The 23,147-nt window shown below is 41.6% G+C and overlaps 3 protein-coding genes across 6 annotated transcripts in view; 1 reads left to right on the forward strand and 2 right to left on the reverse strand.

The window, feature by feature from the left end:
* The window catches only part of clcn6 (Cl-/H+ antiporter 6), a 13,393-nt gene extending 12,174 nt beyond the window's left edge, over positions 1-1,219 (reverse strand). Inside the window, exons 1-2 of the mRNA XM_086138714.1 lie at positions 1,129-1,219; positions 14-129 (exon numbers count right to left, since the gene is read on the reverse strand). Coding sequence (XP_085994840.1) covers positions 14-109 — 96 coding nt within the window. The 5' untranslated portion in view covers positions 110-129; positions 1,129-1,219. The remainder of the gene's footprint in view (positions 1-13; positions 130-1,128) is intronic.
* mthfr (methylenetetrahydrofolate reductase (NAD(P)H)) overlaps positions 1-8,632 on the forward strand; it is a 9,111-nt gene extending 479 nt beyond the window's left edge. Inside the window, exons 1-12 of one of the 4 annotated variants that reach the window (XM_086138838.1) lie at positions 1,134-1,255; positions 2,790-3,051; positions 4,176-4,414; positions 4,508-4,618; positions 4,682-4,875; positions 5,248-5,498; positions 6,358-6,492; positions 6,637-6,817; positions 7,118-7,300; positions 7,382-7,483; positions 7,560-7,679; positions 7,758-8,632. In XM_086138838.1, coding sequence (XP_085994964.1) covers positions 2,804-3,051; positions 4,176-4,414; positions 4,508-4,618; positions 4,682-4,875; positions 5,248-5,498; positions 6,358-6,492; positions 6,637-6,817; positions 7,118-7,300; positions 7,382-7,483; positions 7,560-7,679; positions 7,758-7,976 — 1,983 coding nt within the window. In that variant the 5' untranslated portion in view covers positions 1,134-1,255; positions 2,790-2,803 and the 3' untranslated portion in view covers positions 7,977-8,632. Of the gene's footprint in view, positions 1-1,133; positions 1,256-1,356; positions 1,405-1,526; positions 1,662-2,789; positions 3,052-4,175; positions 4,415-4,507; positions 4,619-4,681; positions 4,876-5,247; positions 5,499-6,357; positions 6,493-6,636; positions 6,818-7,117; positions 7,301-7,381; positions 7,484-7,559; positions 7,680-7,757 lie in introns of those variants that run through there. The other 3 variants (XM_086139006.1, XM_086138925.1, XM_086139095.1) reach the window with 3 other exon arrangements.
* LOC147210031 (solute carrier family 2, facilitated glucose transporter member 1-like) lies at positions 8,631-21,400 on the reverse strand. The gene is made up of 10 exons (XM_086099162.1): positions 21,213-21,400; positions 18,561-18,653; positions 15,193-15,353; positions 14,843-15,083; positions 13,866-14,028; positions 12,393-12,580; positions 10,355-10,459; positions 10,174-10,275; positions 9,863-10,066; positions 8,631-9,428 (listed from the first exon to the last, which is right to left on the reverse strand). Exons 1-10 carry the CDS (start codon positions 21,228-21,230, stop codon positions 9,222-9,224), a joined length of 1,482 nt encoding a protein of 493 aa, XP_085955288.1. The 5' UTR covers positions 21,231-21,400; the 3' UTR covers positions 8,631-9,221.
* Positions 21,401-23,147: the final 1,747 nt, after the last annotated feature.

Here is a 23,147-nt window from a genome sequence, read left to right on the forward strand (position 1 = left end):
TGCAGCATCCTACCAACTCCTCTGGCGTACGAGTCTCCTCTTCACTACAACGCCTGCAGCCGAAACAGTTGCCACAACACGCCATCTTCGTTGTTGTGTCATGCTGCATTCAATGCCTACAGGAAAATCCTGTAAATATTAGCAAAGACGTGTGTGAGGGCTCGCTGGGTGTATGACGATATACACTATGAACTTAACTTATGCATAAAAATATATATGTTTTTTTCATGTCAATAGGAACATTGATTCAACATGCTGTCTGACGCACAACAGAAAAATATGCGAGTTCCTACTTTTCCCATGACCCTAAACAGCCATCCAGTCTCACGTGACTTACAGCATCGGATACGCCCCGGCTTTCAGAACATGTTGGCTATTGGCATGTGTGTATTGTGGTGGAACTTCATTTATTTGGAGAACGAAACGTGCCCAAATCATAAATGCGCCATTAAACGATTGTGATAAAATAATAGAAATAAGATCCCAAATTAATTAAATTAAAACATTATGAAATTAATTCATTGAAATCATTCCTTTATTGTGTGATAATTAACCATGATTTAAATAAAATATTATTAGCCCACTTGGCGACCGATATTTTATTTAAAAAATAGTTAATCATTACTACACTACCTATACTGTGCAATATTCAATGTCTGTACAATAATCCATATAATGAACAATACTACTTAGACCACAAATCGACTCATTATCTTATTGATTTACTACTTCGGCTGTAAAGATATTATATTTAGCTCTTGAATCTAATATGTTTAGGGTTATAACCTAATAGTTATCACGTCTGAAAAAAAATAAGAACTGTCCTGAATTTCCTACTTTCAAAAATAGCCATAGTGCTTCTATTGAAGGGGACTAATAGCTCATTTAATTTTTCATACTTTCCATGCACGTTAGCACTGGAGAAGGCGGAACTGTGTAATGTGAGAAGACAAAGGCATTCGATTCTATTTTATTCACAAAAGTTTAAAGATATCAAATGTGCTTTAACGTGTGCAGATGAATTTACGGTAATTTGACCTCATCGACACGATTGACTGCACACTAAGAACTGTCCGACTTTACAAGGAGAACTTGAGTGTAGCAGGTATTCCTCAACTACAGCGTCACCTGATGGAAGCATCTGTCATCGATTGGAATTCCTCCGCGTTTCCACGCTGTCGCCTCTTTTGCCCTCCCACTAATATCGTGGGAATTCTGGAACACCGGCAACACAAAGTGGGGTGACTGAAAAAAAGTGTGAGAACCAACTACTTTGACTTAACCTTTGCCTTGCCGAATTTAGCCTGTAGCTGGTATAGCCTGTATTTTTTGGCGTTAATACGAACAAAGCCACAGCCAGTGAGTTGCTAGCTGTGCTGCACCAGGAGCTACTAACGCATTCAAGTACAGTATAATTGCGTGTCCTTTTATGACTAACTTATTTGTGCACGCTTTCATGTGCCCAGCCATGTGACTAAAACGAATATCCGTGGGGGAGTTCATGTTTACCACCACGCTCCGTTACAAAGAAGCTAATGGTCATGGGATGGGCGCAGTTTGGCGTTGGAACGCTTGCTTGCGTTTCGGATTAAAATGATCTGTCCCTGTTTGTCAAACAGCAAAGCAACATGCGGTTTTTAGTTCCTTTGCTCTAGCTTGAGGTTCGTAAAACGCTAGTTGGGAATGTGTTGAATATTGGAGAGGTGTCCGCTTAACGACGAAGTTCTGTTCCTCCCCGAGTTTGTACGTAAATCGCAACAGCGCGCGCAAACTCCGTACAGTAGATGTGTGTACGAAAAATGATTCTGGGGTGTACATGTAAAACAATCAGAGATGGGAAAAGCACTTGCACGCTTTACTAGTAGAAAAAACATATCCTTGTGTAAAAACAACGGCAGCATTAAAAAGACAGACAAAAGTAGAAATACTGGTTCAACCCCTTAACATAAAGGTAAATATCGTCCATGGCAAGTCATGATTGAAACTTGAAAAGACACACAAAAAAATTGAATTTACATAGACACAAAATATTTTACCTCTTTTACAAACTTGCATAGTGCTCCTTTGAGGGGTGGGGCGATTGATAACATTTGAAAAAAATAAATTTCACAAGCGTTTTTTCAGATTTCATTGAATTGTTTTTTTTTTTTTACTTAAGAAGTTGTTGATGTTCAAGTTATTCTCGGGACCGACATCAACATAATTTTCCTAAATAAAGCAGTGAATGGGGAATATCATTCTTTTCTGAATTGGTTTCTCATTGGCAATTATGATCGACCCCTGGTTCTTGTTCTTCCATGCCGCTGCTTTTCCCTGTTTTTTCCCCACATGAAAAGATCCTAAGATTTCATTCATTCAAAATCCCAACCACAGTTGACCTTTTTTTGCCATATTACTGGTAACATATTTACTGCTGAGGTTTAAGATAAGAAAACCTTTATTCGTCCCACAATGGAGAAATTCCCAATTTATAGCAGCAAAGTAACCAACCTATTTTGAGGAAGGATGTAGTAGAATGTACTGAGATATTCAAATATATTCTCAAGTGTATGGAGTAAAAGCGAAAAGTAGTCAGGAAAATAAATACTCAAGGAGAGTGCAACTATAGTACCTACCTATACCTATAGTACCTACTTGAGTACAGTTACAAATATGTGGACTTCTTTACTTCCCACCACTGAAAACAGTCAAATGACAAACTGTTTTGTGAATTGTGCACCATTCACAACTTTGACCCGTTCTGTATCATTACTATAGTAACTCTGTGCTGTACGTTTGTGTTTCTTTAGAGCAATTTCCCGTTATGGTGAACCAGGTTCAGCGAGGCGATGGCAGCTGCCAGTCATGTAAGAGTGACTCCAGTGGGATGGGCACCAGCGGCGGGGAGAGCTCCAAGGAGAGCTCTCGATGTTCCACCCCAGTGCTGGACTCAGATCGTTCAGACAGGCTGCGAGACAAGATGAGGAGGAGGATCGAGTCCGGGGACCACTGGTTCTCTCTGGAATTCTTTCCCCCTCGAACGGCCCCAGGTGCGGTGAATCTCATCTCGAGGTATGCGTGTCAGTTCCTTGTTCTGTATTCATACTGTCTGATATTAGCAAAGCACTTTTCATATGGAGGAGAGAGTGTTGAGCTCCAACAGTCACCATTATATAACCGTGAAATTCGCTACGTTTTTTTACTTCGTAAAATTAAGCTGTGATTTCAAAGATTGCTTTAGTTTTTTTTCATGGGGCGAGGGGTCGTTTTACTGCATAAAGTTTTGTACTTCGGCTCGTGTCATTAGTATGAGATAACCATTTTTTTTAACCCTTCAAATTCCAGTTTGTCTGCACAACGTGCATGTCACGCCTTTAAAAATGACCATTTTAAATAGTAACATCAATTAAAACTTTTTTTTCTCACGTTGCTTATACTTTAGTGTAGTCTTGAACAGCCAACACCTCTTAAATCAGAACTTTAGTACAGCCCATGGACCATTTTTAACTCATCCACTATCTCTGACTGGCCCTCGCAGTCTTTATAAAGTCAAAATAAAACGTAAAATATTTGGATCTTTTATTTGTGGGCTGTACAAGTGAGCAAAAGCAACGAACTTGTGTCTTCAGTGTCGCAGACTTAGCCACAGGGTTCTTATTTCTGTCATTGTGGCCTTAACGTTTTATGTGTCTCACTGTGCTATTTTAGTAACCCGCCTTCGGACTATGGCTGAAAACTAGCATTTATGCTAGGTCTGGCACATTTACCCCGCCTAAGGATACAATCTGATGTAAAGAGTATGTTGTAGAGATATTTTTAGCAATCTGAAGTTAAAAAAAGATCTGACAAAATTCACGCCCTCGATAAGTTTGATTCCATTTGCATGACCCGTAAAGTGGTTCTTAAAAAGTACCGGTAAGTGAGGGGGATTTAAATTGCAAACATTGAGCCCAGAGATTCATTCTTAGTTTATTCCTTGACCTCCGGGATGTTGCGATCTTGCAATGTAAAAGTCTGCTGTCATTGAGGGGGCGGGAAAAAAGTCCTATAAATGTGTCAGAATCCAAATGCTCTTTGGAACAAATCATAAATATATATATATTTTTTAAATGGCTTATAGCATAGGTGTGTGATGAGCTCCTCATTTGAATCAAAACTCAGGAGTATTGGATTGAAGAATGTCATTCCGTCTTCAGATTTGACCGTATGGGCTCCGGCGGGCCACTCTTCATTGACATAACATGGCATCCCGCTGGAGATCCGGGTTCCGACAAGGAAACGTCGTCCATGATGATTGCCAGCACAGCAGTCAACTATTGTGGCCTGGAGAGCATCCTCCACCTAACCTGCTGCAACCAAACCAAAGACAAGATCACTGCCTATCTGGCCAAAGCGAAGCACCTGGGCCTGAAAAACATCATGGCTCTCAGAGGAGGTAGCAAAGTCATTTATTTTGTGATGTGGCTCTCTCGGCATATACATTTTTATCTCTTAGAATTTGATGGTTCACATTCCTGTATATCCACAGACCCAGTGGGTGCAGACTGGGAGGAAGAGGAAGGTTGCTTCAACTATGCCATCGACCTGGTGAAACACATCCGATCAGAGTTCGATGACTACTTTGACATATGTGTCGCAGGTATGGCCTCATCTTATAAAAGAGATTCTCACTGGTCATTGATGACAAATGTGTGTGCCGCAGGTTATCCCACTGGCCACCCTGAGGCAGAAAGCTATGAGGAAGATCTGCGACATCTGAAGGAGAAGGTGGATGCTGGAGCCAACTTTGTAATCACGCAGTTGTTCTTCAGGGCGGAAACGTACCTTAAATTTCTTGATGACTGTCGGGCAGTTGGGATCACGTGCCCCATCCTTCCTGGCATCTTCCCAATTCAGGTAACAGCTCACATACTGATAGTGGTCATTTAATATCTAACATTTTGGTTATGAATTGCAATAGAATGCAACAGGCCTTCTTTGGGGGGAGGTGCAACCGTCTCGCTGAACTGTTAGCTTACGCAAAATAGAAGCACGGAAAAGAGGCGTTGAAATCTGCTTTAACAGGCGGTGTAAAGGGGCTATAATTGAAGTAAGTTGGCACGAAAATGATCCCGTTCAGTTTGCATCATGCTACGGTGAGTGAGAAAGGTGAGCAAAACGTATTTCATGGCATTACAATAAAAAGTTTGTTCCTGCTTTAACCTGCAAGTCATTTTATATTGATCATATGGTCACATGACTCTGGAGTTGAATTGTATTTGTCTTCAGGGCTACCAGTCTCTGCGTCAGCTTGTCAAGCTTTCAAAATTGGAGGTGCCGGAGGAGATCATGGAAGTCATTGAGCCCATCAAAGACAATGATGCAGCTATTCGGAACTATGGAATCCAACTAGCGGTGGAGATGTGCAGAGTGTTGCTACAAAGTGGCAAAGTACCCGGTTTGCACTTCTACACTCTCAATCGAGAAGTCGCCACCATGGAAGTCCTCCGGCAGCTCAGCCTGTGGGTGGAGGACCCGAGGTGAGACATCCCTGTAGCTGCCAAATATTTTGAAGCAAAATAGAAATGTGGCATACTTTGTTTTGCTATTTTTCTTAAGCTGAACTCAAAACTATTCTGAGCACACCAAAGGCCTAAAGCTGTGATGGTGTGCTCTTCTTCTTTGCTGAGATAGTCCATCCATCACACAGGTGTGACATGTCAAAGTACTGATTAGAGAGTGTGATTGTTGCACTTGTGCTGAAAGCTGCCCACAATTCAAAACCAATTCAATTTTATTTAATTCAATACCAGTACGTGTGTTCAATCTTTGAGGACTTATCCATACCAAGTACTGATACCTCAAGTACTTTTGATGTATCAAATTTCGATTTCCACAATGACAAAACATTGTGAACAAAAGCTTTCTTTCTAACGCAAGCAGGTGAGGATTTGCTGACGTGTCAAACTGCCTCACTATGGCGCCAACTACTGCCGAGGTGGACTTACTCCAGATCAAATGTTATTTTCTCTAAGTATCGGTGACCTGTATCGGCTTCCTCCATGAGTACACAATACCTAAAAGTAAGACCTGCATCAGCCTGATACCTAGTATTGGTTCTCGCCACATTTCTACGAATCGGCATGTTCATATCCTACACCTGTGCAGTGGCCAGATTATTTAATCAAGCGCTCACTAACACAGACAGACACAGCTTTGTGAGCAATCTTTGAGAAAACTGGGCTTTGAGCTGTGCATTCAGCTTCTGAAAAGTTGGAGCAAAACCAGAAGTGTAATTTTGTTCCTTGCGTGTCAAAAAGATTCTCGATGCAAACTACAGATTCTTCCCTTTGCATAGCCCGCACTGTTGTCCAAAGACGAGCTTGTTTTCTCTGTCAGACGGCCTCTTCCTTGGGCGGTGAGTGCACATCCCAAGCGAAAGGTCGAGGACGTGCGACCCATCTTCTGGGCATCCAGGCCCAAGAGCTACATCTACAGAACCCAGGAGTGGGATGAGTTCCCAAATGGCAGATGGTAAGATCTTTGTCCGTTTTTTTTTTTTTAATCCAAGTAGGAGGATGAAAGGAATGTGACATATTATTGATTGCTTTCTATATCAGAAAAAAAACCCTAGCTTGAAAAACAGAAGAAAGATCATGCTGTTGTTTTTCCTACTAGGGGTAACTCCTCATCTCCAGCTTTTGGTGAGTTGAATGATTACTACTTGTTCTACTTGAAGAGCAAGTCATCCAAAGAAGACTTGCTAAAGATGTGGGGAGAGGAGCTGAAGAATGAGGCGAGTGTCTATGAGGTCTTTACCTCCTACATCACAGCTCAGCCAAATCGAAACGGACACAAGGTAGATGGATCCCTTTACGGCACCTCTTTGTATCTGTCTTATACTTTAGTGTTTAGCTCACGCAGAAGCCCAAGTAAAGGGTGGAGGCGCAGAAAGATCACATTCAAGTATTGTAATGCCCTCAACTATTGCCTGTTAAAATAAGTGGGACAAACATTCAAACACACTTACAGTATGTAACACAAATCTTGATCGTGTACATATGCTTCAAGAATGTCGTGGGCCACACTTTGGCCACCCCTGCTCTAGAGGCTCGACGCCGCCCACACAAATCAAGTGCTAAGCATTCCTCTTTGTCAGGTGATGTGCTTGCCCTGGAATGATGAGCCTCTGGCCCAGGAAACCAACCTACTGAAGGATGAACTGGAGAAAGTGAACATACGAGGCGTGCTAACTATCAACTCTCAGCCCAACATCAACGGCAAACCCTCCACCGACCCAATAGTGGGCTGGGGCCCTCCCGGAGGCTACGTCTTTCAGAAAGTACAACCACTTGATCGATGAAACGGGTGTCGCTTTTGTACGGCGTGTGAGCACGTTGCCTCAGGCATTTCTATCCAACAGGCCTATCTGGAGTTCTTCACCTCCAGCGAAAATGTGTCTGCTCTCCTCGAAGTACTGAAAAAGTATGAACCCCGTGTCAACTACCACATTGTTAACGTGCACGTAAGTTTCAAAAGGAAGCCACGCTTTTCCTGATTTCTCTGTCGCCGCGTAACCATACGGTATATTTTGCACCAAGGGCCGTAACCTGACCAACGCCCCGGACATGCAACCTAATGCCGTCACATGGGGGATATTCCCAGGCAGGGAGATTGTTCAGCCCACCATTGTGGACCCGGTCAGCTTTATGTTCTGGAAGGTAAGAAAACATGGGTCGAGATGTTTGCGAACTGCACTGATGAATCCCCGTTGCCAAGAACAAACATATTGCCCTCAGGATGAGGCTTTTGCCTTGTGGATCGAGCAATGGGCCAAACTGTACGAAGACGAGTCGCCTTCTCGGATGATCATCAAATACATTCATGACAACTACTTTCTGGTGAATCTGGTGGACAATGACTTCCCACTGGACAACTGCCTGTGGCAGGTGATCGATGACATGTTTGAACAGCTGGATGCTTCTCCACAGTCACCACTCCATGAAGTGTCATCATAGCTTGATGATGATTTTTATTGTATTTAATTTTAAATGAAAGGATAAAAAAGCACCCCTAAACTATTTTGGAATGCTGCTATTAAGAAAAAAAAATGTTTACTTGACAATATTTTTTTTTCAAATTTCTTTTGTACATTGAGGATTTCAGCCAGAAATGCAGGAATGAAAAACTTTTCGGCATTTTCAATTACCGTTACTCTGTGTTACTCTGACTGTTTGTTTTTAGTTGTTTTCTTTGACAGTTACTATTTACTGAGCTCAGCACCTTTGAAATCATTGTCAATTGCGTTTGTCCGATTGTTTTTGTTGTTGTTTTTTTAATGTTAAGACTCAAGTGTGCCATTGTGGGTCAACATGTGTTACATATGAAGGTTAGGAAACATTTTTCAAAGTCTGAGTTTAGCCTTTTCTCCAAATAATAAATAGTTGTGTGTGTGCGTGTGTATGTGTGTTAACCTATTTAATCCCAAATTTTCCCAGCCATTTAAAAGTCAAAATCAGGTGTCATTGGTAGCCCTTTTAAATAATCAGTAATAAAAAATTCAAGAGCCCTGTAAATTAAATCATTGTTGTCCTTCACAAATGTGACCGGTGGGATTAAATGGGTTCATCTGTATCTATGCACTTTGCAACAGCAGAATAAACACAGGAGAGTGGGTGGATTCATTTTTATTAACTGTGGTACCTACGAGATCAATCCAATTGTACTGATTTTGGCTTCCGCTGTCGATGTAAATGCAGTTTGATTGTAACCCAACTAAATTGATGACTACTAAGATCTCCACCTGGGTGGCCTGACACAGCCATGGAGTGGCTCCGGGTTAAGGTGGAACCCTCATCTTGCTCAACCCAAATTGAAGGTTGTGTAAAGTTATTAAGATGAAAGTGGTGTTGTGACTGACAAGTTCTATTCTCTTGCATCCAAACTAAGAACCAAACACAATGAGAGAACAAAATAACCATTGCATTGCCCAATCTGTAACCTCCTAAGCAATTACACAGAACTAAGACCAAAGAAGAACTACTTTTCAGGGCTACTAAATATATTAAATGGGACTGTCATACGACACTGTATTTGTATGTTTGGTGTCACACCAGTCCCTCTACCTTGTAGCACCAAAACTGAACAGGACATGTGACTACCCTGTTTGACAGTTTGCGGATGGACTAAAAATCATAGAAGGATAACAACAAATGAATTGGGATTCAATTATGTATGAAATGAAGGAAATTTGAGCACAGCTTTCAAAGGTCAGGATCATCCCCCCTGAGTGTGTTGAACTCTTCAGTGGCCGAGTATTTATCAGCACCGCGGCCAGTTGATTGTCGAAAGCCTGCAGAAATCTCGTCAAAGGTACGCCCCTTGGTTTCGGGCACTTTGAAGTAGGTGAAGATGAAGAAGCCCACCAGGAGAACAGTGAAGATGATGAAGACATACGGACCACAGAGTTGCTGAAGGGAGAGAAACACCAGTGTTCAAGTTGGAGTACAGCACAGAATAGAGTGAGAGCCTTATTTCAATAATACTTCAGTTTAATCAAAAGTAGTCAGTCCCCAAACAAGTACTGCAGCCAAGCAATTTGATACTGAAGACGATGAGAAGCGGATAGAATTGGAGTTAAAATTTTTAAAACATGAACCTTGCTTGCTCAGAAGCTCAAATGGGTCTATAAATTACGATTATTCACTCTGACATCAGTTTTACTATTGGATTGGATTGTCTGCCCATTGTCATGACATCTGATTACTCTGTCAGAAAAAGATCCCGATTGATTTTGAAAGAATATCTGATCCATGTTGACCGAGTTATCCAGGCTTCATTTAGAGTGCTCGATAAGTGTCTATTTGAGCGAATTTTTATTTTCGGAAAACATCAACAAACTCACCTCAACATATGGAAAGCTCATGCCGATTACAAAATTGGCAGACCAGTTCGAGAAGCCGGCGACTGCGATGGCAGCAGGTCGGGGCCCTTGACTGAAGAGTTCTGCCACAATGAACCATGGGATGGGGCCCGGGCCAATTTCAAAAAAGGCGACAAAACTTAGGATGGCCACAATGCTCACATAGGACATCCAGCTGTATTGATCCTGCGGGACACAGTAACTTTCAGCTGGAATACCACAATTGTTATGATTATTCATTTAGTCTCCACGCAACCTAAACATAAAATAAAAGCAGTATTGAATACACTTACCAACAAGGCCATCGCAAGAGTGAGAACAACTGCAGATATTGCCATTCCCATTAAACCAGTCAGGTGGAGTGGCCTTCTGCCCATACGCTCCACCACAAACAACTGCACAAAAAGAGAGCGTCACGGAAGCATTCTGAACCTAAACGATTACGTTTTCCAAAATGTTTATTTTGTTGCTTACAGAAACCACTGTGAAGGCTGTGTTTACTACTCCTGCTCCGATGGTTGCATAGACAGGCTGAGACACACCTGCTTTTGCAAAGATTCCGGTAGAATAGTAGAACACCTAAAAGGGGAGAACAGGAAAGGAATTGAGGATGTGTTTAAAATTGACCAGTAATTACTTACTGCAGTTTTCCATCAAAATAAGAGAATGTAGCAACTGTCCCATAAACTTGGAAAATGCACTTTCCTTAGAAATTGAGCGCGAATGCCAATACAATAGTGATGAGAATTGCTCGCAACCATAAATTTGTATTACTGTACTAACACAGAAAGATGACAACCTGCGGAGCCAACGTATCCCTGTATTCAGGGACTGTTTCTAAGCATAAACGAAAAGCTAACAGGGTCACCACTGGTATGCATGCATGCAAACATTTAGCAAAATAGCAACGTTAGTCAAGAAAGTCCACTTGACAAGGATTTGACATCTTGTTCATGTATTGAAGTAGCATTTCCCATGAGAAGTAATTGGTGCATATACGTTAGCAGCTGGAAAAACACAGCAAGATAACAACCTGGCTCGCAAAAGTTCAAATACAGATTGATTATTTTACATCAAGCCCAATCGTCAAGTAACGTTTCAAATAACATACTAGCAAGCTGGTAGAGCAAGACAACTTCAAGATAGAATTTGCTACGGGCAATTGTTGACGATTTTATATAATTTATATTTCATAATGACCGTGCGCAATACTTGATAATATATAATTATGAATACTTTATTCACATGTGCAGCACACAAGCACAGGCGACGAGTGGTGCAGTGTTCAACCGGATCCAGCAGAGGGAGCTGGACCTTTAGGATTGGCTTTGCACATCAAGTCAAATTAGCCACGTAGGGCTGCCGCAGGGCCGTGCATTCGGTAACTCGGGCCTTCAGTGGGGACTGAGTGAACTCTACTTAATCCACCTCTTAATGTCACTACACGTCACAATCAGAGGAAACCGTCACTACTACGACACAAACCCACAATATAACAACACACAACTATGGCAGGTAGATCAGAAGCAGAATCAATATCCATCCATCCATTTTCTATAGTGCTTATCTTCACGAAGATCACGGGTGAACTGGAGTCTACCCCAGTTGATTTTGGGTGAGAGGTGGGATATACCCTGGACTGGTCATCAGCCAATCGCAGGCAATATCAATGTTAATCTAACAACATGACAAAAACATTTTTTTTACATCAAATACACGAAACTCACCAGAGATGATTATTAAGTAAATTGATGTGTATGGATCACTACAGATGCGTTTTGGTCGTCGAAGTTGCTTGTAACATGTTTTGCTGTGACCAACCAATCAGAGGATGGAAAAATAATAACATCACTGAGGGCGAGGATGACTGTCAAATCTCATTGGTTAAAGAAACAGTCCCATTGCTGATAAAATGTAAGCTACGTGCCAGCACTACTGATTACGAAGGCCCTTGTGTGTTTTAGAGTGACATGGCAGGGGCTCAAATCTGACTGGCCAAAAAAACCCCCCCAAAGAAACACCCCAAAAAAAAAAATCAAACATTTACAGACACGAGGCAGTGCATCCAGGAGAAATTCTTTGAAATAAGGAAAACAGACTGTTGGGGGAAAAAATTTAACAGTATTACATCGAACAAGTATTACAGTTTAAGTTATAAATGTGCATCGGAGCTTCTGAGAGTGTTGAGGCCCGACTGGATGTAACTGCCCACCACTTGTGTTCATTCGTTTGGCCTTCGTATAGGTCCACGTGTTCACTGACTTAATTCTTTTCCAATTTTTGACACTGTTACTGCATCTCAGGTTTCCTTCAGGATTAAAAATGCATCCTAAAACTGAAATAGTCTTAATTTAGCAGAATGGCATGCACTAATGTACAGTATGTTTATCCCTCCACTTCCAATATTATTTATCCTGGCCGGTGTTACAGGGAAGCTGAATCCCACTCGATGCTTGATGTTCCGTACAGTGATCACATGTGAATAGAACGTAAGAGTTGCTGGCCAACTTACAGCGTTGATCCCAGACAGCTGCTGTGAGAGCTGCAGCATCACGGCAACAAGGATGGGTTGGCGATAGACGGGGGCGCGCAAGAGCTCAAATATTGTCACTTTTTTCTCCGTCGACATCTGCCGGCTCTCTTCTTTCATCTCTGTCATATCCTCGCTCACGTTTTCGGTGCCACGCAGCTTCACCAACACTACAAAATGAGTGTAATGTATGAACCTTGAGATGGATACGTAGATCAAGTCAAGCCAACTTTATTGAAAGATCACTTTAAAAACAACCAAGGCTGCATATAAATTGCTGAACATGGAATAAAAATCAGACAGTGGAAACTGTATTTTCTGTCGTGAAAATACAGTTTAAATTATTAATTCATAACATCAACGGAAAAAGCTTGTTCCCCAGCTCTGAACCTCCACTTAGTTCTCAGTACCTCCAGTAGCACCTGGTCTGCTGACCTGGCACGTAGAGGTGGAGGAGTTTAGAGAGGTAAGTTGGGGTGAGACAATTTAAAGACAATTAAGAGAATCTTAAAATGAAACACTAAAATGCCCAGGGAGCCAGTGAAGGAAGGTCAGAATTGGAGTCATGTGCTCCCTCCTAAGACCTCTAGTTAGGAGGCAGGCAGCAGCATTTGACCAACTAGAGATGATTAAAGGAGGACTGGCTGACTCCAAAATAAAGTGCCCTGCAGTCATCTCGCCGAAATTTAACTAAGTCATGGTTTCTAAGTGCTCTTGTGAAAGGAGAGGCGTAACTTTAGCCAGATGCTCAAGATGGATTTAACAACAGCGCCAATTTGCCAGACCTATATGAAATCAATGTCCAATTTAAAACCCAAATTCGAGAAGACGCTGGAGGGGAGATGTGCAACGCTACTGAGACCAAACATTATAACTTGTTTTTTCGTTGAAGATTTAAGAAGTTTACGGATTTTCACCAGACAAAAGTGGTCTTCAGGAAAAATCGCCCTTTTTGCTTAGAGGGATAGATATCGATCTGACTGTCACCCATGTAGCAGTGAAAGGAAATACCATGCTTCCTTAATGATGGAACCAAGGGCAGTAAATAAAATGAAAACAGCAGGGGCCCCAAAATGTAACCTTGTGGGACACCATACAACAGCAATACATGATAAAAAATATCAATTTTCTATCGTGGTTGCCCCATTAGGGTGAATGAGCCTATTCCAGCTAACTTGGAATAAGAGGTGGAGTACACCCTAGACTGGTCGCCAGCCAATCTCATGTCACATATATACAACCATTCACCGTGTCATTTGCAACTATAGATATCTTCATGCATTCACTATTTTTTTTTAAATTTGTTTTAAGAATTTTAAATGTTTTTATTGACGTTAAGTTTTGGTTTCCAATTTCATCACATTTCAACTCATGATATCTACATGTATCATACTGCAAATAAATATGGAATGTATGAGAACATTTTGGAGATGGGTACTTTGGAGCGTGTCTTACCGTTGTTGGCTTTGCTCTCCTCGTTGCAGTTGATGAGGAGGTATCTTGGGCTCTCTGGGCAGAGAGGCAGCAGGACAGACTGCAAAATGGCTGGCAGCAGAGTGAACCCTAACAACATTGGCCAGAGGGAATCGTTCCCCATGATGGATTCGATCCCCAAAATCTGCACAAGATATGAGGGACATTGTTACATCTGTGAGTATTGTCAATATAATACAACAGTTATTCCAAGTGAAAGCCAATAAACTTGAACTAAGTATCCTTTTCAGGCTAAATTAATTAAAAACTATGAACCATAAAATTCCGTCCGCAAACCGTGTGGCTTCACGAAAGGTGGATCATATTTGCTGATCTCATATTATTGTACAGTAGTCCATTACACTGGCCAACAAATTTTTCCGACATTTTTTTTAATCAGGGATGCAAGTAAACTTCTCTAAATTATTTTTTTGCACTGAATCGAAATCTGCCCCTGTTTTTTGTCTTGCACGTTAGTTTTTCATAAAACATTAAAAAAAACATGTAATATATTTAGTAATATTAAAGAATAAAGCGTGAGCGAGAAACAGGTGCTACTTTGCTTTCTGAAACGTCACAGTTATAAATTATATGTAAATCCAGATTGTGCAAGCTTTCGTTGGTCAAACTTAAAAATGAAAAATGCCAAGATCCGAAAAACCAGATGTGCCAAGAAAAAAAAGGAACAACATTTTGGTTAAGATGCGCACACCAGGAGGTGAAGAACAATACTGTACATGGAATGGATCGGTGTGCGCTTTGGTCAACAACAATTCCAGCTTGAGTGTGCTCATTGTGTTCGTGTGCGTTACAATTCCAAGAAAGAGCTGAAAAGCACTTCAGTGACTGAGGTTCTGCTTCCCCGTATGCAAGGACATTACAGTAAGGAAGTAGATTGTCAAGACCCATAAAAGCAATAACGGCAAACACTGTCGACATTTGAGGAAGAAGTAATGTACCTGTGCCAAGAGGATGCCGATGACAACGCCCAGCTGATGCAGAGTGCCCATTGCTCCGCGGAGAGACGTCGGGGAGATTTCCTCCACATACATGGGCACAAAGCCAGTGGACAGGCCAGAATACAGGCCCACCGTAAAGCGTCCAATGATGAGTAATTCCCATGAGGCAGCCAGCTTTGAGACGCCCATGAGCAAAGCAGCAATAACTGCGAGCACGTTGGCCATGAGCATGGAGTTCCGCCTGCAAAAAAAAAAAAAGAAAAGAAAAGAAAAAAAAAGCCATTCGGTTTCTTCGATTTCATTCCCTTTGATGATAATTGGCTCAATATCAACGGGCACGGGACTCCCACCTGCCGAAGCGGTTGACAAAGAGGCCAACCGAGAAGGAACCAAACATCCCCCCCACTGAGAAGATGGCCACTGAGAGGGACCACAGAGCTGTTAATGTGCTCTGAGAGATGGGCTCGGAAAACCTGCTCGTCCACGTCTCATTGTAGAAGCTTTCAATGATCTGAACCACAACAAAGAAAGAAAAAAAACACAAATTTCAGCTTGATTTGTATGACCTTAACCTGATATGATTCACCAAGGGATGGCTATTAAAATTCAGGATTGAATCTTAAGACTGTATATCGGAATGGACATGTTAATGGGGTGACCTGGTTGGTTTTCTGCCTATTTCTGAAAATAGTGTCTGAGTGAACTCTGAATTGACATATTGACCTTCCCCACAGCGAATTTCTCCACCTGTGACTCCTCCGCCATTTTCAAGCAACAGTCGGACGAGACTACTCTTTGAAAATCCCAAATTATTATAACCTTGTGACCAGTCAGGTGCCTCCAGCCAATCGTGTTTTGTCTCGGTGACCCTCATTGCCTGTCACTTTGCATGTATCAAGTTCCCCGGTTTCTTTTCAGTCTTTGTTGGTTCATTGTTGTTTTGCTTTTTTTTTTTTGTCACAAATCATCTTCCCCTTTGTCATGTCATGATTCTTGTAGTGTTGAGTGTTTTGTTTCCTGAATGTTTCTCTGTTGGTTTAAACATTGATTATTTGGGTAATTTGTTCATTTACTCTTGAGATTTTCCCAGTACTTTGGTGGCCTTTTTGTTTTTAGATTTTTTTTAAACTGAATATCCTGCTTGCCAGCCTCACTTTCCTGCATTTGGGTCCTCCATACTCCACCACATGGACCTGGAATCTTAACCCCTCAGCCTACTTCGAATCACGCAAGACACTCTGGACGAAATGGCTGCTTGTATCTGTGATCTCATCCTGTTTGTCTTTTCTCAGATCTTAGCAAAAGTGGGAACATAGACTGATTTTTGGCTCAACCTTCTCTTCTCTCCATGACACTCCAGTACAGAAAACGCATCACTGCAGACCACATGGATTCATATGTGACGCTTCATCAATTCTAGACGTGTAAACAAGACCTCGAGACACTTGAATTTCTCAACTTCAGGGGGAACTTCAGTTCAAATCTGAATGTTGTACTCCACACACTCTTATTTATTGACAATGATCCAAAATATTTTTTTTGGGACCAAGTGACATCTTGGCGGCTTCACACGCCTCTGGAAACCGTCGCCGTGAATTCTGAAGGTCACAGTTCAGTGGATCTGTCATGACGTAATCATGTGCAAATAGCTCCCCTGTTGGTACGACTTAAATATATCGGACTGTAGCCTGTACGAATGCTCTCATCACAACTGCACCAAATGCTTCCATCTGGCAGGTTTGTCCATAAACATTCTCCACCGTGCTACTAGCTTGATCCTAATGGATACATACGACTGTCTGTGTCCTATGTGTTGTGTTGTGTTGTGTTATTTTTGTTATTTTGACTTCAAAATGGCGCCGCGAGAGTGGCTGCCTTTCCAGCAGCTCCTATATTTTGTTGTTCTACTTCTTCCTTTCATAACTTTGCTGCTGCGAATCGGGAATTTCTCCATTGCGAGACTAATAAAGGTTTTCTTATCTTATGCTCGGACATGGCCATTCTGGACAAAATGAAACTCCTTCGAGTTGATGATAGGGCCTTTCATCACCTCATCAAAAACTTCAAGAACACCTGGACTCTGAGCTCCTGAATTCATTTGAAACCTGAAGGCGCAGGGAAATAACCCAACATGTAGGCAGTAAACAGTGAAACTATGAATACGTCCACACCCTTTTCCCCAGCGGCGCTTTCAACTTCAAGCAAAATCCAACCCTTCATGAGGTGTTTGATTCCAGAGGTGGTGCATGCACGTGTGTGTGTGTGTGTGTGTCAAGGAGAACCTGATTATATCAACCCAAGCTATTTCTATACCGGCATAGCCGTTTGGCTCAACATTTAGAATGAGACGAATGGCTCGTTCCTTGGCATTATTGAGCTCTCTGGAGTTTGGTTCTGTGTATGGTGTAATTGGTGCAATTTGAGATCACAGAATTGTAATTTCCTGCCCTTTGCAGGCAATAGGGACCGAGCCTTACTGCGAAGAGCGAAAAATGGTGAGGAATTGACTCTTTAGAATATGTTTTTAAAAGCATATAATAATAGTACAAACTGGAAAAAGACCATAAACTCTGATCCGTATAATCTTAAAGTAATGTCAATCTCATCTTATATATTACCCTTGAAAATAAATGACCTTTAAAATGCTTCCGAAGTGCACATGTACATGATGTATGGTGAAGCCTCCCCTAACTTCCACTAACAACCCAGACTAAACTTTGCTCCTCCCCAACATACAAAGCCTGTCTCTCAGTCGACTCAAATTGTATCACTTCAACTTCCTTGACACCAATTTCTATTTATACATGTCTTGTGGCATCTTGGAACATTATAGGAAGAGCCCCCCCAAAAAAAACTCAGGTGAGTTTTTCGATCAAAAACAGGGGATAGGTTAAAAAATAAAAAATTAAAACTCTCGATAAATTTGGGAATAGGTGAATTCATGAATGGCGAAATACAAAATAGGCGGGCCTCTGCTCTATATAGCCAATGAGTGCACCAAACTGTTCTCCTACCCTATCAATATTGTTATTATTGGTCTGTCCTAGATTTTCATCCATTCTTGCCATGCGACAATGCAGTCCAAGTATAAGTGCAGGTTTCATCTGTTTTCTATCTTGCCTGTCCTGATGCCGGTCCCGACACAGGTGAGCTGGGAACCATCCCAGATGACTTTCACACTCACGTTCACCTCCAAGGACAGTAATAGAGAGTCTCCAGAAGTGTGGGAGAAAGTCATTGTAGCCTTCAAAAACTACCGTAATACAATCAGAGGGAGAACAGCAAATTCCACACAGGTAGGCTGGAGGCCCTGATTCAAACCCCTAACCTCAGAATTGTGAGGCAGATGTAAGAACCACTCTCCATCGTGTCGCCATAAACAAAACATTCAACCCTGTAATCTTTTAATATGCCAACATAGCACTGTATAATCCCCTTAACCTGCTCCATGTCACTTCATATTTAAATGAAACCCGCTAAGTATCCCACACAAAGTGCAAGCATCAAACTGCGTACGTCTGAAAACATCTTTTGCAAGTAGGAGGAAGAATGAGAGGTTGTTCATGACTTGTGTTCAAATTTATCTCTGAATTTTTCAATGATAAAATGTAAAGTTAAGAAATAAATAAAAACATTGCTGCAGGACAATTTTTTTTTTTTCAAATTGCGTTGGGTTTTGAATTACCACCTCCGGATTTTACACGGCTGTGATACTCACATTTTGAGGAGCATTAATGACGCCAGTGTTGTAGCCGAACTGGAGGGAGCCAATCACTGCTGTGCCCACTGCCATCATTAGCTGAGGGGTCACCTGTCATAAGAAACAAGGGTTAAAAAAAAAATAATAATAATAATTCTCAGGAATGATTCTATATTCATTAGTGGGTGCTGTTTGTACAGTTTATATATTTTTTTCTCAAGATGCTTTACCTTATAAACATTTTTGTACTGAACAGACTGATGCTAACCTTACGTTTGCACGGAGGCTTTCCCGCAATGCTGTGTTGCTGTTACAAGTCACATGATGCCTCTTTAATGTGTTACTGTATTTTGTTCATACAGAATAATATAGTTAATACAGTCAATGCTATATGTAATGTATTGGCCTGGTTGTTTGTAACACAAAATACTTCCTGATTTCAAAAATGATCCGCAGGCCTGAAGAAATTAACGTGCGGCACCGAAGAATATATATTGCAGCCCAGCTCACTGTGAAATTGCCAAAATGAGCAGATTACCACTACAGGCTTAGTGGGGGGTACATGAGAGAACATGTAAATTCCATGAAGGAAGTCCTGAGCTGATATCCGAACCCCAAACCTGGGAGGTAGATGTGCTAACCACTTTGTTCACCACTTCTTCACCTGTTGACCAATTGCACAATATAATGACAACCAATAAAAAAGCTGCATGAAATAGTTTGCTTTGGCAAAGATATGGTAATATTGTTCGGCCTTTGCAGACAACGTTGGAGTGGCATGAATTGAACAATGTGTTGATTATTGAGCTTATAGTGCGTATTTTGATGAATTGAATTGTTTCTGTGGCTGGTCAGTGTGTACTGTACTGTATATGAAAGGAATCTAAATTCCTGGACGCTTGCCATTGCCCATGCATTAAGTAGTAAGGATCACTGTCTAGTCCGACTGCATTTAATTTACCGGTAAGTAGATAAGCCTTTTACTATGCAGTAGAGTACTGCTATTACCATAGGCAACTTGGTCACCACACTTATAGTCAGTAGAGTTGTGGATCCTTGTGGGAAAGTCAAGTCAATTTGCAAAAAGTGTGAATGAATTCATTCGTTTTTCGATCTACAGTGTTACCTATTTTCCCTTCACTAAGTAGAAGTACAGATATTTGTGCAAAAAACCCCCCAAAAAAACACTAAAAAAACCTCCTGCTCTGAAATGATAGCAAGAGTAGAGTCTGAAATGTACATAAGTACCAAAGTAAAATAATTATATTAATTGTATTTCATTACATACAATACTTGGTTTTGATAACTTGATACAACAAAAACAAAAACTGTCCACTCAAATAGTTGACCACTTTTATTGCCGTATGTCTCGCTTGTACTGAGAAGAAAAAAGATTAATGTATTTGTAGTATGCTTTCAAAACAACACCCGTAGCTTTGCCAACATTGTGACCTGAGTAAGACACATTGCTAAATTGATAACAATTGAAAAAAAAAAACCCTCACCTAAATTGTGTTTTTATTTTCAGATTAGACTGAGAATTTGAACCTAAAAACCTCCTGCTTCAGGAGCTGGCGCAAGACACTGCACATTTGCCATAGTAAATCATTTTTGTAGCCAAACAATATCCAACATCCATCCATCCATCCATTTTCCGATCCGCTTTATCCTCCCAAGGGTCGCGGGGGGTGCTGGAGCCTATCCCAACCGTCTTCAGGTAGTAGGCGGGGGACACCCTGAACTGCTTGCCAGCCAATCGCAGGGCACACACAGACAAACAACCATCCGCACTCACTCACAGCTAGGGACAATTGAGAGTGCTCAATCAGCCTGCCATGCATGTTTTTAGAATGTGTGAGGAAACCGGAGTCGCCGGAGAAAACCCACGCAAGCCCGGGGAGAACATGCAAACTCCACACAGGGAGGCCGGAGCTGGAATTGAACCCGGTACCTCTGCACTGTGAGGTCGACGTGCTAACCACTGGGTCACCGGGCTGCAATATTCAACAGTTATCCTAAATAATTTCATGGATGTGGAATAAATACCGGAGTCAAGTAGGCTACAGCTACCTGAAAAATCAACCTAAGTGCAGCAAAAAAGTATTTGTACTCAGTTACTTCCCATCAGTGCTAATATTTGATGTTAATAATTTAGTTGTATATTTGTCAACAAACCAACTTAAAGTCACATTTACGAGGTCGCTTTTCCAAACGACTGCACATCAGGGCTGCAAAGCCAGACAATCAACCTCTTTCGTACGACCGATGCCACGCACACATCAACACATTTCTTGAATTAACAATGAGAACTAATCCCGAATGGGTTGAAGAAAATCAAAACGCAAATTTGTGACCTCTACGGAATGCCTGACTGCGCGCCGGGGACAAATCCAGTGTAATCTTGACACTTGGCGGGAACCGCAGTACTATTGAACAATCTCATTAGTGGATGGACAGTCAGTCAACACCACAGTGAGAAACAAAAATAGCAATCAACAACAACAAAAATCTCACTCTAACATATTCTGCAATTATTACACGAACTTTTCAATCACCCTTAATAGATATAATTATTACACGTGAATTTGTTTCATCCAATCTTGCTTGATTGCCGTCTATCAGAATTCCATCATTTACATGTCCAGTGGATCATGACATTACACACGTTACCTCTCCAATGCATTCCATGTTGACTTTATATACCCTTGGATTACAAAACAAAACAAAACAAAACAAAACCAAAAAAATGTTATTTCTCGTAATCCATTAGGTATCAACGACAACGTTTAAAAAACACATGGTCATGTTGCTCTACCACGCAGCCCCGCAAAGATGCACGCAAATCTTTCTGCAGTGCATCTCTCAGCATTCCACGTGCTGCGCTGCCTTGAGCAGCTTAATGACATCAGCCCTAAGTGGATCTGGCGAGATCACTCCGCTGATTGGCCAAGGGGGGAAAAAAACAAGACAACACATGGTCACAACACAATGCCAAGCTGATGAGAGCTAATATAGCTATTTTTTTTTCTCTCCATTGTTTTTCTAAAACGTTACACAAACCGAAAAAGCTCATCTAGTGACGGGGACAAACAAATGGCTAATGGATACCTGTGCATTTTTGAAAAATCATTTCAAAGTATTTATTGGTTGCTTTTATAAAACCATCCTAATTCAGGCTTACCAGACGGACCTTTTACACCCTGAGGGCTCTATTTTTGTAGACAGTAAACGTGTGCTCAGGTGTAAAAATTTGGTCCACCATGCGGTGCCATGCTAGGTGTTTTGGCGGACCAAGGGCCTTATCTTTTACATTCCCCTGGCACAACAGACAGTTTGGTGGCTGACAGGAGCCTGCTGAATGCAAGTCGAAGTTGGGGCACAGGTGCCCACTTCCTAGCAGGGATCTGTGATCGCCCTGGCCAACTGTACATCATCCGCGAGTGGAAATTTTCTGCCAGTTCCTTATAAATGTACTTTGCACGCATCGATTTCCTGCATGGAATTCAGCCATGTAGACCATGCGCCTTTTCTGCGCTGAATTTGGGAAAAAAATGACAAAAGCTGCTTCCATTGGCTGTCAAGCAAGTCGGCTCTGTTCACACCCACGATGGTGCAAAGGCACGTTTCTAACCGCACGCGTCTGTGAAGATTTCAAAAGAAAGAAAACCCCACCCAGACTTACTTGCGCTGGCCGCAGAAATTGGGACAAGGGTCAAGATTGCCCCACATACACATTACTGAAACACTCTCTCACCCACTACTTTCCTCACGCACTACTGAAGCGCTACGCTAAGCTACTTGCTGGCTATTGGACAGAGAGCGAGGTAAACAACTATCCATCAAGAGCCGTCGTAATGAACGACACATTTTGTTGTAAACGTGGAAGCCATTTTTTTTTAAGAGAAAAGACTTCTGTTCTCACTGAAATTCTCTCATACATTATACGGAAACAGTCTCTTATTCAGTTGTGCGTGTGTAATCATTTCAGTAGTGTGTGTGGGAGAGAGCGATTTAATTGTCTTCTTTGGCTCAGGTGGAATTTACTGCACAACCATCGAGACTCCAACTTTGTCTCTCTGTCTGTTTGTTTGTTTGTTTTTTTCTCCTGGGTAGCACTGCCTTTGAGTTATCTCTGTATTTCCATTGAAAACAGCTGCCGGCTGCATGGGCATGGAGTATGACACGTGATGGCATATACAGGGACTGTGCACACCTGCTTCAGCTCACACAGAGTAGCCAGATGGAGAAAGAATCAGGTGGAGTCCTTTGAAAACCTCTGACATGGTTGAACCTATGGATGGGCCCCTCTTCATGTCTATATAAATATTGCGATAGGGTGAAGAAGTCATACCGGCATGTGAAAAAAGTAAAACGTTATCACAGGGTTGTCTAAAATCGCAATATGTCCCTAAAAAAATGTATGTGCTGATTGAAAATGTGTGTTAATTTTTTTCGAGCGCATCCATTTTTGGAGATATTTGATTGTATTCTTTTTACAATACATTCTAAATACACTGCAGGAAAAACTCCACCTTAACTTGGATAATAAATTATCGCGACGCGGAGGTCTGACTGCTTTGACTTGGAGTCATAACGTCGAATAGT

The sequence above is a fragment of the Hippocampus guttulatus genome, chromosome 1, assembly GCF_054856545.1.
Source record: "Hippocampus guttulatus isolate MCC_2025c chromosome 1, RoL_Hgut_1.0, whole genome shotgun sequence".
NCBI classification, from domain to species: domain Eukaryota; kingdom Metazoa; phylum Chordata; class Actinopteri; order Syngnathiformes; family Syngnathidae; genus Hippocampus; species Hippocampus guttulatus.

Coding starts and splice junctions, on each gene's coding strand:
- LOC147210031 (XM_086099162.1), bottom strand. Junction 12,581..13,865: donor GGAGAGCAAAGCCAACAACG/GTAAGACACGCT, acceptor CTCATTTTGTAG/TGTTGGTGAAGCTGCGTGGC. Junction 10,276..10,354: donor CAGCCTTCACAGTGGTTTCT/GTAAGCAACAAA, acceptor CTTTTTGTGCAG/TTGTTTGTGGTGGAGCGTAT.